We start from the raw sequence: 14,960 nt of genomic DNA on the forward strand, positions 1-14,960 counted from the left end.
TGGGTGATACACTACAATCTGGCTTTTCAATGGTCACAGAGCCTCCAGACCCTGCACGGCGCTGGTGGACTTCTTGGGTTCAAGATATCTGGTTACTCTTCTTCTGTATCCATGAAGATACCTCTGCAGGACGGCAGGCACTCGGGACTGGCTTCCAGGACACTTTGGATGAAGAACAGCAGTTGCACTATGTCCCCTTTGTAGCTGCAGGAAGAGGTCGCCTGTACAGGTCCTCTCTTGTTCAGTCCTACAATCAGCACAGAAGCATTTGGATCTTGTGAAGAGTTTTCCAGCTGGATTCAGGGTACGCCTCCAGAAAAACTCCAAGCCTCTAACACAGAGTTAAGTGAGGGGTCTTCTGTTATACACATATCCCCCAATCACTCAGGCTGAGCTAGGCTCAGTAACCCAATCACACACTAGTGCATTCATCATGCAGTACTCAATCAGGCATTCAGGCCATTCACATAAAACCAGGCACTCAAGAATGTGGCTGTGTATTTGGGGCAACTCCCACCTTTTCAGGCATACACTGCATTCACTCCAGTTTCAGACAGGACTGGCTCAGGCAGACCACAGGCATTATGATGACCAAAACCAGACAACCACAACATAGAATGTGGTTCAACATCTCTTTCCATACGTTCAGGTCCCACTCCTGGGGAGTACACAAAAAACAAGCAGTCTCTGGGAAGGCTCCTACCAGTCTAGCAGGGGCAGTCCCAGAGCAATATATGGTTCTTCCACCCAACATCCGATCTGGGGAATGGGGAGGAGGTGAAACAGAGCCAGTGTTGCTCAGGACTTTGAGAAACCATGTGGCTTTCAGTTGGCATTTTGCCTTTGTTTCGGAATCCATTGATTAATAGTCAGGCCTCGGTGTCCCAAAAAGGGGGTGGGGCGGGGGGTAGGGTACTGCAAAGTCAGCATGTGGCTGCCACCATACCATACCCTGCTCTGTGGGTAACACATAGGTGTCCAAAAACACACATGGGCACCATACGGGCATTCCATGGGTCGTGTGTACCCACAATAAAAATCAAGAGATGCATTGCCATAGGTCCAGACTGGATTCCTATGGCAGAACAATACACAGAAAAACACCAAAAGGTATGTAGTGGGACGAGGAGGCCCTGTCCGTCCAAAGCATTTCCAGCATCAGTGGCCCTTCACATTTTCCATGCAAAATAGCAGATGTTGTTTCCAAAGGTTTATGTCTCCCTGAAGCTATTGGTTACATTTCCAATTGCTATTGCACCGTGGCTCTCTCCCCTACATACAAGCGCTCTGTCAAACCCTCAAACCAAATTTAAAAGTGCTATAAAAATGGTGCACAAAATGAAAAATTTCAAAAATATAATTCCTTAAAGCCACAAAAACTCACAATTCAATGCTCCAGTATTCAAGTGGGTGGGGGTGTGTGTAAAGAGGGTGATGGTCTTTCACAATAGGATGCCAGGGCCCCAAGCTCCTCCACGTCCTGATTGGGGTAGCCATGGTGAATCATTAATTCTCCCTAGCTAGGCCAATAAGATATGGTGGGGTGTATGGGAGCGGCTGTAAACTGGAATAGTGATAGGGAGAGCAATGGCAGGTGACTGGTGGAGTGAAGGGGGAACAGATGGAATAGATAGGGGAGAGGAGAGGGGGAAATGAGGTATATAGATGTTGCACACTATTCTTGCTTCTCTTTTAAGGGGATAGAGAATGAAAGGTGACCAGCGTGGGGCGGGAGCTTATGGAGGAAACGAGGGAGTCGATAGAAGAGAAAAGCAGAAGATTGTAGTTAGGATATGCAAGAGCATTTGATTTGGGAAGGGATGAACAGAAGGAAGGGTAAAGTGGATTTATTTCCCACTTGAACAAATTGAGTGATCTGGCCAAATCAATGTGTCAGCAAAACCTGGTATGGTCACTGGCCTGTTTCCAACCAGCTAGAGTCATACCCCCGAACACACCACTCCAATAGTAGAAAAAAGCAAATAAAAAAAATGAACATTTGGACCCTAAAGTTCGCCACTCGTGACGGCCATTAACGCATCACACCCTAAGCATTGTCCCCAGATTCCACCTATCCAGGGGCCTTTATCAATCTTACCCACAGGGCCATTTGCCTTATATCTGTCACTTTTTAATATATATTAGAGTGTGAAAGCGGGCATAGAGGAAATCCTGAAAGAAATGTTATTTTATTGCTTGCTTGTTATTTCTTAGTGCCTGTGTGTCAATATATGCTTTTTTTTGTAGAATTGCCTCTTAGTTTGGATTTACATTCTTTATGCTGTGACATTTATCAATGATACTGCTGTAAATCTTAATGTATGCATGGCAGCCTTAACCATTTGATTTGCAGTGGGCTTCCTGAAGTAAGCGCATATGCCGGAGGTGCAGATACTGCGATTATCACCCAGGTACATAGGATACTCTTACATCTCCTTTCCTCCATACTGTAGAGGCTTCCCTCGCAAGGGACGAGAGAGACGGAACATTTTTCACCAGAAAAATCTTCTTCCCCTTTAAATGTAGAGGCGTGGCCCTGGGAGCATGCGCTCGCCTGACTTCACCCACCAGCGCCACTTCAGTCCCCTTTTCTGCGTCTACGGGAACGGGCGGAATTCACCAGCGCTTCTGGGTTTGGCTTTTGCCATGTAATACCATGCGCTCTTCCCCGGATATTCTTCTACCTTTGTCTTTTTCTTTTCAATTAGGTACTTGGTCCTCCCACACCACGCTCCTGGCCAGCGCATGTCGACTTCAGCGGGCTTCAGCAGGTGTCCAGCCTGCAAGGGGCTCTGTCCTACATCTGACCCCCATGCCCTTTGACTCAGCTGCCTTGGCCCTGACCAAGGCTGGCAATGTTGTTCTGTCTGCAATGCACTGAATCCACGTGCACTTAGGTGGAGGGAGCTCTTCCAGAAGTCACCTCCGGAGGACCTAAAGGACTTCGTCAAACATCGCTAGAGGCCGAAGGTAGGGCCTCTATTTACCATCGCACCCAGCAAAGGCGACTCCTTCCCAAATACGCGCCCGACCAGGAAGAAACTTTAAGGTTCTAGCACTGCACACGTACCAAGGCAAGTCCAGCTACCGGCCTCATGGCCGAGGGGTCTCCGAATTATTCCGGTGTCAGTGCTGAGTGATCGCAAGTTTTTTTACCAGGGTTTCTCCCGAGGGGCAACGCCCTTCTACCGGCATCATGACTGAGGGGACACCTTCACGCAGCAGTACTAGTAGTTCTGCCGAGGGCAATACGCTTTCCAGGTCTCGGCCTCAGGTGCAGGATAGGCCTTATGTTCTAACACCAAGCGTCTTGGATGGGGCCGGGTCCAGCGAGCCAGGCACCACGAGTTCAGCACGTGGCACGCAGCTCAACAAAATGGATGCTCGCCCGATACCCCCCTTTGGCAGATTGGTTGGAGGAACGAGTCACAAGGTGTGACTGGTGTCAACCAGGTGTGTGGCTTACAGTTTATCCATTAGCCGTGCAGTGCAGGTTTCCCTTGCACCCAAGGCAGAGTGCGCCCCGGCCCCAGCAGCCATCATCCACTCCGTCAATATCACCTGCCACTTCTTCAGCCTCCGAAAACAGGCTCTTCAAAAGGTTCCTAGGGCTGATGCAAACTCCCCAGATGGGGGACATCCTTCAGGATGCTAACAGGGACATGCTCCCACAGGTTACTCCACTGGCACCCATAGGCATTCCGCCTATGGCTGCTGTGCCACAGGCCCCAGTGCACCCTTGCGCTGCCGCCGACTGCTTCGATTCCGGCTCCCCTGCCTTCCACAGTACAGGCAGTTCCACACCAGCCTCCGCAGCAGGCACCGGGTCCAGTCTCCACACCACAGCCCACGGCGCACAGTACTCCACCACCAGTCCCAGACCCTCCAGGCACTCGGGTGGATACAGACGAAGAGGATTACCTCGAGACACCATCTTCAACCACGGCCTTCCACAAACTCCTTGCAGGTTTGGCAGAATGGCTCAGCCCGAGGGAGAGCAGCCGAGGAGGGGGTCTTGGCAGAAGTCCTCACCCAAAGACCTCCTACCAAAATGGGGATCCCGATGCAGAATAAGGTTGTTGCCCTGGCCAATAAGGGGTGGCTCAAGCCGCACTCAGCCCAACCTGTCAATCGGCGCCTCAACGCCAAGTATAGGCAGATGGAGGGGGATACACTCTTGCTTTCGACGCATCCTCAACCACACTCTTCCGTGATCGCTCCAGTGTCACTCTAAGCCTCAGTCGTCCTCGGCCATCTAGTCCAACGCTGCTGGGCAAGGAGAAGATGATCTTGGAAGCGTACGGGAAAAAGCTGTACTCCAACGCCTCCTTGTATCTGCGTCAAGCCAACGCGGATGCCATGCTGGCAGCAGTTAACCAAAGACTCTGGCGGGAAATTGCAGACTTCCTCCCGGAACTTCCGGCGCAGAGACAATCGCGCTTCAAGGCCAGCCGAGGAGAAGCCAGGCTGATAGGGCAGGAAATCATGAAGTCCACCGTGGCCCACATCGATACCTCTGCATCGCCACGGACATGAGAAGCACTGCCTGCCTCCAGACTACTAAGTTTAACCCCGACGTTCAGGAACGGATATTGGACATTCCATTCGAGGGTAGTGACTTCACTCCACCACGGATGAGGAATTAGATAAAAAGAAGAACAGCCTGCAAACTGCAAAGTCTTTATCTATGCTTACAAAGGCCAAGGCGTACGCCCAGTCACAACGTTCTGACAAGGGGCAGGCGTTTGGCAGGTTCCAATGCTTCCAAGAATGTAGGTCCAGGCAACCTGATCGTTCTCAGAGTCAGCACCGGAGGAAACAACAGAAGGAGGGTAGGCGGGTGGCAAGAGCTCTTCCCAGTCCTCCTCCTCCGCAAGAGCCGCAGAGGGAAAGAAGGTATGACACGGCCCTTCGGGTCCAGGTGTATCCGGTGGGGGGCAGGCTTGCCTTTCACATGCAATTTTGATGCCAGAACTTTTCGGATCCCTGGATCCTATCCGTAGTCTCCACGGGGTACCGCCTCCCCTCCTCCCCTACAGATTGGGACAGCAACGCTGCTGGCGGAGATCCGGACGCTCGTCCAGAGCCAGGCTGTGGAAGAAGTCCCAACCTCCCAGAGAGGACTGTGCTTTTATTCCCAGATTTTCACCATTCCGAAGAAGAACCAGGGTGGTCTGAGAGTGTGTTGGACCTTTCCACCCTCAACCTCGCCCTTCCTCTGCAAAAATTCGAGATGGTTACACCAGCAGTCATTGCGGAAACACTGGACAGGGTAGACTGGATGTGCTCCCTGAATCTGAAGGACATGTATCTACACGTCCCGATTTGGCAGCCGCATCATTCCTCACTGCGGTTCAGGATCTTGGGCTGCCATTTCCAATACAAGGTCTCAACTCAGCTCCCAGGATATTTACCAAGTTAATGAATCAGGGCCCAGTTGGGTAGACAATGTCTACCCAAACCTTGTCCGGGCCAGATCTCTGGAAGCGGTTCACCATACCTCCTCCGCACTGATGAATACACTCCATGACCTGGGGTTCACTATCAATCTCAAGAAGTCTCAGCTGCAACCCACGCAGTGCCTGACCTTCCTGAGCCTCATCTGGGACACACGCTCCAAGGGAGTCTTTCCCTCAGAGGACAAGATTGCGGCCATCAAGAGAGCCACTTCTTACTTCCTCATAAGGGCAGTGACCTCGGCCTGATAGTACCAACACTTGTTGGGTATAATGGTGAAAGTCCTGTTGGCCGTACCCCACACAAGAGTCAAAATGAGGAGATTGCAGCTGCACTTCGCAGCCTCATGGAATCAGAAGGGCTCCCAAGCAGAACCAGTCAACATTCCCCCCTTTCTCCACCCAGACCTCATGTGGTGGTCTGCAGAATGCAACCTGCGGCAGGGCAGGCCCTTCCGGCAGCCGGCCCAGCAAGTCGCTGTTACTACAGACTCCTCCCTAGAGGGCTGGAGAGCCACTCTGGACTGCCAAAGCTTCCATGGAGTCTGGACTCGGCAGGAGCAAGAGTCCCACATCAATTGGCTGGAAATGAAGGCCATATAGCTGGCTCACAAGGCCTTTCTCCCTCTTATAGAGGTCTAGACAGTTCTTATCCAAATGGCCATCTCCACCTGCATGTACTAGGTCAACAAGCACGGGTGTACCAGATCCCCTCCACTGTGTAACCTAGCTGTCAGAATGTGGGAGTGGGCACTGGAGAACAACATCTACCTCACTGCCATCCACCTCCCGGGGGAGTCCAACCTAGAGGCGAACAGGCTCAGCATACTAGGGGCGGACAATTACGAGTGGCAATTGAACTACCTGGTACTGAAGGAGATCTTCCTCAGGTGGGGGCATCTTCAAGTGGATCTGTTTGCCTCCCGGGACAACAGGAAATGCCAGCAGTTCGCCTCCTGGCAGGGGTAGGGCTCTGGTTCGCTGGGCGACGCATTCTAGATACGGTGGAACAACATGACGGCATACCACTTGCCGGCCGCACCCCTGATCCACAGGGTGATCTGCAAGATAAAGGAATCTTGTCACCTCAGCATAATTTTGATAGCTCCATGTTGGCCGGCGAGACCGTGGTTCTCCGAGCTACTCAGCCTATCGGACAGGCCACCCATTCACCTACCGCTGGGCCCAGCTCCTCTCCTGGCCCAGCAGGGTGTGGGGGAGCAGGGTACTCCACCCCACGCCTCACAAACCAGCCCTCGCAGTGTGGTTCCTGAGCAGGTCAAGCTGAAACACTTGAGCCTATCTCAGGCTAACCAGGGCGCTAGAAGCAGGGCTAATAGGAGCCAATATAAGAGTCAGTGGTCTAGATTACATCATTGGGCCGACTCTAGAGGGATCAACCCTCTTAAGTGCACCTTGGACGACGTGCTCTCCTTCTCGGTGCACCTCGCCCACTCTGGCGTACAGGTGGACACATGCTGCACCTATCTGGCAGCCATAGGGGCTTACAGAAACTCTGAGGAGGTCCTCTTCTCCTCCTCCAACCCAGTGGTGAAGCGACATCTGACGGGCCTCCACAGGCTCTAGCCGTCTATAAAGAAACCACACCCGGTGTGGGACCTCAATGTGGTGTTGGGCACCTTGGCGCACAAACTGTTTGAGCCAATGGCTTCGCGGACATCAGGCTGGTCACCATAAAGACAACTCTGCTCGTGGGCCTCTCCTCTGTTAGCAGATTGAGCGAGATCAAGGCTCTAGTGGTATCAGAGACCTACACTACCTTCTACAAGGACACAGTGGTCCTGAGAACGCACCCTGCGTTCCAACCCAAGGTGACAACCTCTTTCCATCTTAACGAAGAGATAGTCTTACTCACTTTCTTCGCCGACCCCAAGGATGAGCCTCAGAAGGTCTTGCACTGTCTGGATGTCGGACACGTTCTGAAAAACTACCTGGACAGGACAAAGGACTTCCGCAAGTCAGATGCCTTGTTTGTCACTTTGAGGGGGTCAAGGTCCGGTTATCATGCTTCCAAGGCCTCCATAGCAAGGTGGATGTTCGCTGCCATCAAGGAAGCCTATGAGGCGCAGCACAAGCCAGTGCCAGCTAACTTACATGCCCAGGCGGTTGGAGCAAAGGCCACTGCCGTCAGGTTCCAACAGCATGTGCCGTGGCAGGTCATCAGCAGAGCAGCTACCTGTGCCACCCCTTCGGCTTTCTGTAAGCACTATGTTTTGGACGCCGCTTCGAGGTTGGATGTGGCTTTCAGACAGGCGGTTCTAAGAAACCAGTTTTCTTAAGGATGGTCTCCTCTCCACCCTGGGGCTACATTCAGTTGTAATCGCCCATACAGTATGGAGGAAAGGGGACGGGACGTAAGAGTAATTAACAGTTACTCACCGTAGTGACTAACTTACTCTTAGTTCATAGTCCCCTTTCCACCATCCTCCCCCCTAATACTGGTGTCATTAGGCAATGCTGAATATTGTTGACGCGTCAATGTGGACTGAGGATTGGCGCTGGTGGGTGGAGTCTGGCGAGCGCATGCTCCCAGGGCCGCACCTCTAAATTTAAAGCAGAAGATTCTTCCGGTAAAAAAGGTTCTGTCTCCCGTCCCTCGCAAGGGACGCCCATACAGTATGGAGGAAAGGGGACTATGGACTAAGTACATTAGGAACTGCAGTAACTATTAATATTTGTAATTATGTGTCACTGGCATCCACTGTGGGACTGCCCCCATTTACTGAGGGGAGGATTTCTGTAGGATTCCCCTGTAACATATCTCATGGACGGTGGGCAGCCTAGCACCATCAATACTCAAGACATAGATTAGATGAACATTTCAGAATTTAGCTAACATTTAATATTGCAAAGCAAACCTACTGCACCATACTAGAACCGAAACACAAACATATTGGGTAATTTTGAGTGTGTGATCCATGCCACAGGGCCTGTACAAAGCCAGGTCTGGCTTTTAGTACTTAAGTTGCAAAAGAATTCGGCAGTAGTTAAGTGAATTAAGTGAAATAATTAACTGACAAATAGCCACATAGAAACGAAAAACCGGTATTCATCAAAAGGTTTGGAGGGAGAACCAACAATAAAACAGAAAAGTACTGAGCACCTACCTGGCTATATTGACCACGTGATCAGCCTTTTTAGTGCAGGGGTTGATACCCTGGAGGAGCTGTTCCAGTGGGGTGACAATCAATGAGAGGTGGCTCTCACGGAGCAGGTTCATGAAGAAATTCTCCTTCTGCAGCGTTAGGTTAAGCAAAGCAAAGCAGTGCTCCACTGCTTTCTCCAAGTGTGTTTTTCCTGCATGAAACACAAGTGATAAAAAGAGGCCATGAGCAATGCAGGGATGAAGCACATCATGCTTATAATTGCCTCACCATTTTCTAAGAGTTTCTGTGCGTTAGGACTCCTACTCACAGGCTACTGTTACCTTTCGCACAGAATGCAATGCATGTGCATTAGAGTCTTAGAACTTGAGTAGTGGATTCAAACAGGATAGAAAAAGGCCACTAGTTGCATGTGACAGTATCACCTGCATTTTCAAGTATTTCAGTAAGTTAGTAGTGATTCTCATAACAACAAGTGAAATCTATAGCTCTTTATATTCACCAAGTCCTGCACATCATTCAATCCTTCATGTCCATGCATTTCACATACAGTATATATCTCATTCAGCTACTTCTCCCATTGGAACACTTGATTATTAGCAAGGGGGTTCCATTATCCTTTAGTGAGGGCTGTGTGGACACCTATCCAGAGTGGGTGAACAGGGTGTCCACCAAATTAAACCAAATCTCTCTGAATGGGTACTGTAGCAAAGGAGCCCGGCTTCATTCTTAGGAAGGTATGGTATATTAATGTTAAAGGACATTTGTACCGCGCACTATCACCACCGAAGTGGTCCCCTGGCGCTCTGGCATCTCTGAAAAGGGGAGGAGAAGGGGTGGGATAGTGGGAATAAGCTGGAAAAGTGCAAGAGAGCAGTGATGTGCGGTTTGCAGCATCAGCACGGTGGGTCCATTGGCTAGGCTTGGAGTGTTTTACGGTCCGTAGTCGTGTGCTGTTGTGCAAGTCTATGTGTGGTTTGTTTTGTTGTTGCGAAATTTGTGCGGATTGCTGCATTTTAGGCTTGTGATTGTGTTTGGTTAGAGTTTGAGAGGTGTATGCAGAGGGATGGAATTGTTGGTTGGTTAGTTGGCATTGCTGTCCTTGCAATTGTGGGATTCCATCTGGGTGCGATACATGCTGACTTTCACATTTCTATCTGGATGCGATGCAAACTAAAGTCAAGAACTCCATACGAGTGTGGCACATTCTAACCATTATATTTGTATCTAGATGCGGCGGAAGCCAGAGTTCAGAATTCTAAGTGTTGTGCATGTTAAGAATCACATTTCTATCTAGATGCGACGCGAGCTAAAGTTAAGAATGCTGAGTGAGGCACATGCTAGCAATCACATTTCTATCTAGATGCGACGTATGTCATGTAAAATAAGTCCCTAACACAAACAACAAAAATACTGTCCAAGTGTGTATCTATAACAAACATCTCAATTTCAGTCTCTCTGATGTTTTTATCTGCTTAGATTCATATGCTTTGCATAGGCCAACATCTAGTGGTTGGTGCAGAGTATTACCATTATCGCTCTTCGAACTTGAATATAGGACGATTGGATATAGTAGTACCCATGGTCATTCATGTATCTTGTGCCTCAGATTGGTATTTTCGACAGTCATTTATTGATGTTTTTTTGCTGATTTACACCTGCCCTGAGAAAAAACATTGACAATTAAAACTTTTCTTTTTGGGGGCCAAACCCTATTAATTTAACTCTTCCCAAACTCAACACCTCTTAGATACCCTTCCGCATCCCCCTTGTTTTACGATGGGTTATTTTTTTAGGGAAAGAAATCAGCAAAAAACCATTGACGAAGTTACTGTCGAAAAATGACTGGTGCCATTATTTTACCATTATCAAATAAAATATATATCATCTTTCCTGTCCCGAGGATGAATGAAGTCTATAATGGTTCTAACCTTGACAACTTTTTAAGTACAAAAATCGTATTGTATGGCAACTCTGACTGGGATAGGAGATTGCTGAGGAAGCTGGAAAGCACTAGAGCATGGGCACACCTAGAGCCCAGAAGATGGGTGTGCTCCAGTGAGTGAGGATAAAACCCCCATGAACCGCAGAAGAGGGGTGCACTCCAGTGAGGGGAGAGGAGTACATTAAACCTAAGAAGAGGTGTGTACGACGGAAAGGAAGAAGTGGGCCCATAAACCCAGAAGAAGGGTGGGTTGCAGTGATAGAGGTGACCCCCACGAGCCCGGAAGATGGGTGGCCTGCAGGGAGGAAGAGGACAGCCTAGAACCCCACAAGAGGGGTGTGCACAAATTAGGGTGCGGTGCCGTCAGCCCAGAAGAGGGAGAGGAATAGAGCGAGATAGAGACAGACTTTGATCCCCGGGAGAAGGAATGTCTAACAAAGGAGGAGAGCCCATTTCCCATGGAAGAGACGATCAAGTAACGGAGAAGCAGAGCCCCAGGAAGGGGAAGACTTTTGGGACACTTGGAAAAGGGAGAAAGAATGAGTTTTAGAAATCACTAGAGCTTCCTTTTTGAAACCCTTAGTATGCCATTAATTTGGTGGTCCTTCATATATCATCCCGATTTCAAGGATTAGGTTTCCCAGGAATCTTTATTTTATAGCCATCCTGAACCAATTTCCATGCAATAGTCTTCTGTTTTTCTTGTATTAAATAAAACACGTAAGCCTATTCTGGTGCCAGTAGTTGGGTTCCTTCTGCGAGGTGACACCTTCTAATTTGATTTATTTTAGTGTTCTGCGTTTGTCGCATAGTACCACTACACCACCCCAGTATCTCCTGAATTCTAAACCTTAATGCTCTACCACCTACCTTGATTGAGTTTGACTAGATCGAAGTTTATTTCCCTGGTCACTAAAATATGGTGGCTTCTCAGAACCCTCCCTCAGGGCTAGTTCTGAAAATACATCCTAACAAACAGAACTAGAAAAGAGTCTACTTAAAACAAAAAGCTGCACTGTGCTCAAAACCTTAACAGTCCTGTTCTTCTTTGGCAGAAAAACAACATCAACAGTAGCTTCACATCACATCTCCTTGAATTAAGATCTTATTTACCTAAAGAGATGCCACTGCATCACCAGAGCATATGAATCGCAACTGGCCTCATATCTTGCTGCAAAATTACCAGTGTCCATCAGGAGACGAAAATCGCAACTACCAAAAACACAAGGTTCCAAGCACCGGGATTGTCTTCAGAAAGGAACCAGAATCATATTGAAGAAAAGTATTTTCTCTAACGCTGGGCCATAGCTATAACATTACATCCTACACTTACTATTGAGTCTGGCACAGCAACAGGTTCTGTATCCCCCTCATTCAATCAGAAGGCAGTCTGTTTCTATCAGTATTCTATGGGACTGAATCAAAGTTATGCTTCTAAGAGCACAGTTTCCCTCTGGGGTGTGAACACAGTCAGTCTGTATGCAAAAGGTCAGGTTGACCTTTCAATTAGTGGTTACCCGCAACAAGTAAATTCCAAGAACAGAAAGAAAGCCCTAGAGACTTTTCAGAATTAGACAGTAACTACGTTAGAGTATGACCTCTGATGACAAACTTGAGGCCTTAGAAAACTTAAGTGTCCAATTTATTGGCAAAATTTACCCTTTTAAAATCTAAAGTCGATATCCAATCTTTGTTGATACATTAGAGTCTTAGGACAAAATGTGGTACACAATTCCCAGTACAATCCATCCCTGTGCCGGTTGCACCTCTTCCTTCTATACCTCTGACCTGTGCAAAGACTCGGTTAGATGTACCTTGTGTGCATCCACCTAAGTGCAAGTCTCGTAAAACAAACCGTGTTTTTCATGCTTTTATGTATGGGAACCAATTAACGAAAAGAAGGCAAAAATATAATGCAACCCAAGGGTGCCCCCCCTTTAAACCTGTGCCGCCAATAACTTCTAGCGTTTCCACTCATATTGATCCTATTGTAATTGTAACTAATCCAACTCAGCCTAGTGTACCAACAGATAATTCCTCGATTGGCTCTTCAGCTGTCCCTAAAACTATGAAAGTAAAGAAAGCTCGAACTAAAAAGGTAGTAAAGCCTACAGCCGTTGGCGTTTCTGAAGAATGGCAAATGACACTGCCGAAGGAATGGATAACAAGTCATCCAGCAAGGAAGGACATTCTTTGCTCTATACCAACTGTATCGACGATAAAAAAAATAACTAACGGCAGTTCTACAACTGACTCAAGTCTGTTGTCCAACCTCAAGGTCCATTAAACAGAGCAGCAATACTCAAGTTATTTCACAAAATAGTTCCATTGCGAGTAATAACAACAAATGATATTCATCTCGTTGACCAAATTGAGTTGAGCAATCATTATACATCGAATGTGTGTTTTAAAAATGATGCCACTCTTAACTATGTTCTAGGCTTTGAAGAGAATCTGCTTCAATTGGGCTATATTGCCCAAATTGTGAAAATCCCTACTAATAAACGGTGTCTTGAGTCTCATATTAGAGCATCTCAATTGACAAACATTGTCTTGTACCCGATTGCAGATTCCAATAATCCATCAAAAACCGGGCGTATAGAATCGGTACATAGCTGTGCTATTGAGACGCAAAGGTCAGATGCCATACATCCAGTTGCTAATGGTCCTAACCCATCAAAAGCCAACGGCATTAAGCCTATATTTAATATCCAAGCCAATAAGTGGCGTACACTCTTACAATCTTATAATTTAGTACAACTGAATGGCACTAAGAGTGACCCTCTAATGCCTCCTACAAGAATTGAGGGTTCATCTGCGGTCACCATTGATTACATTTTTTTTTTTAAATCACCCGGGTATTCAATTCATTAAGGACATGGGAGTTGTTTGTCGAGAGGAAAGTGATCATCTGCCCTTATGTCTCCTCATTCGATACAATGCAAGTTAATACACTTCTACCACTTCTACCAGTATATGATATGAACGGACAGATCCTGCTAAACGATGGACAAAATCGTATTCTAAAGAAAAAGCATAATATCTTAGAAGCCAGCACTATGGCCCGGGGACTATTAACTGATTTCATTTGATCAAGTTCATCTACTCCCAATTCATACGATCAATTGATTAAAAATGTCTCGTTAACTATGGCTAACATCCAAAGTACAACTATAGAACAACTTTCATACCAAACTAAATTTGAGAGAGTTAATCTTTCTGTGCCAGTACCTTAAAAATCCCTTATAAACAATGGCTAAAAACCCATAAAAAAAGATCTAGAGCTAAAAATCTGTCAAAAAAAATCTACAGACTATCCTTACTGGGAAATGCCAATGCGATATGGCAATTGGTTGCAAAAAAACTGAAAAAGGGACCTAACATTAAACTGTATTGATGAGGACACATGGGCTAATCATATTGCTTCTACTCAAGGCCGTGGTAAATCTGTTGCTTCGCCCTTACCGATCCCTGACACACCTTGGGAATGCAAGGCTTCAATTCTCGACATTATTGCCATCATTGAAAATTTGAAATCTTCTTGTGCTGCGGCCCTAGATGGCATATCAAACCTTGTAATTAAAAGCGATGCACCACTCTGGGGTGCTGCTTTACATGCATTATTTTGCCACATTGGAATACATGGAATCCTACCCCCATCTTGGAAATCGAGTAGCATCTTGATTGTTCATAAGAAGGGGGCTTGGGATGTCCCATCGAACTTATGAATGCTGGCTATGCTAGATTCTACATCTAAAATATTCACCAAAGTCCTATTACAAGCATTGAATGCATGGATCGATACCAATAAGACCCTTCCACCAAATCAAATAGGATTTAGAGCGAAATCTAGCACCTCTCAATCTCCTCATCTTAAGTTCTGCGATCGAACACTCAAGGGCGCGGCATAAACTAGATGTATATTGTGCATTCATCGACTTTTCCGCCGCATTCGATACGGTTTGCAGGAACCAGTTGTGGCGTAAATTAGATGAATGGGGATTCCATCTGGTTTGCTTCATATATTAATGATATTACATGCTGACACCACAGTTTGCGTCTGCCTCAATGCATTGGGCAAACTAGCAAAATCAATGCCGACCCAATGTGGCGTAAAACAGGGGTGTATGATTGCGGCTAAATTATTATATTTGGCAGATATGTTTGCATCTTTAAACATTCATGACGCCAACCCTATAAAGATCAAGAATGTGACCCTGGGCTGGCTCGCTTATGCCGATGACCGCCTACTCCTGGACTACATGCCTGCTGGATTACAATTAATGTTGAATGTCCTAGTTATAAATGCGAATGCTAATGGCCTTCAGATTAATACCACCAAAAGTAAAATCATGTTATTTACACAGAAATCTAGGCCAAAGAGACTACATTGGGCATTATCCAGTGAACCACTTGAGCAAGTCACATCCTATA

At 47.2% G+C, this 14,960-nt stretch overlaps 1 protein-coding gene across 1 annotated transcript in view; it reads right to left on the bottom strand.

Annotated features, from left to right (window-relative positions):
- NUP205 (nucleoporin 205) overlaps positions 1 to 14,960 on the bottom strand; it is a 1,887,652-nt gene that overhangs the window by 1,365,519 nt on the left and 507,173 nt on the right. Inside the window, exon 18 of the mRNA XM_069628771.1 lies at positions 8,585 to 8,774. Within this exon, the coding sequence (XP_069484872.1) occupies positions 8,585 to 8,774 (190 nt within the window). The remainder of the gene's footprint in view (positions 1 to 8,584; positions 8,775 to 14,960) is intronic.

The sequence above is a fragment of the Ambystoma mexicanum genome, chromosome 12 (assembly GCF_040938575.1).
Source record: "Ambystoma mexicanum isolate Mex_15411 chromosome 12, UKY_AmexF1_1, whole genome shotgun sequence".
In the NCBI taxonomy this organism is placed as follows: Eukaryota; Metazoa; Chordata; class Amphibia; order Caudata; family Ambystomatidae; genus Ambystoma; species Ambystoma mexicanum.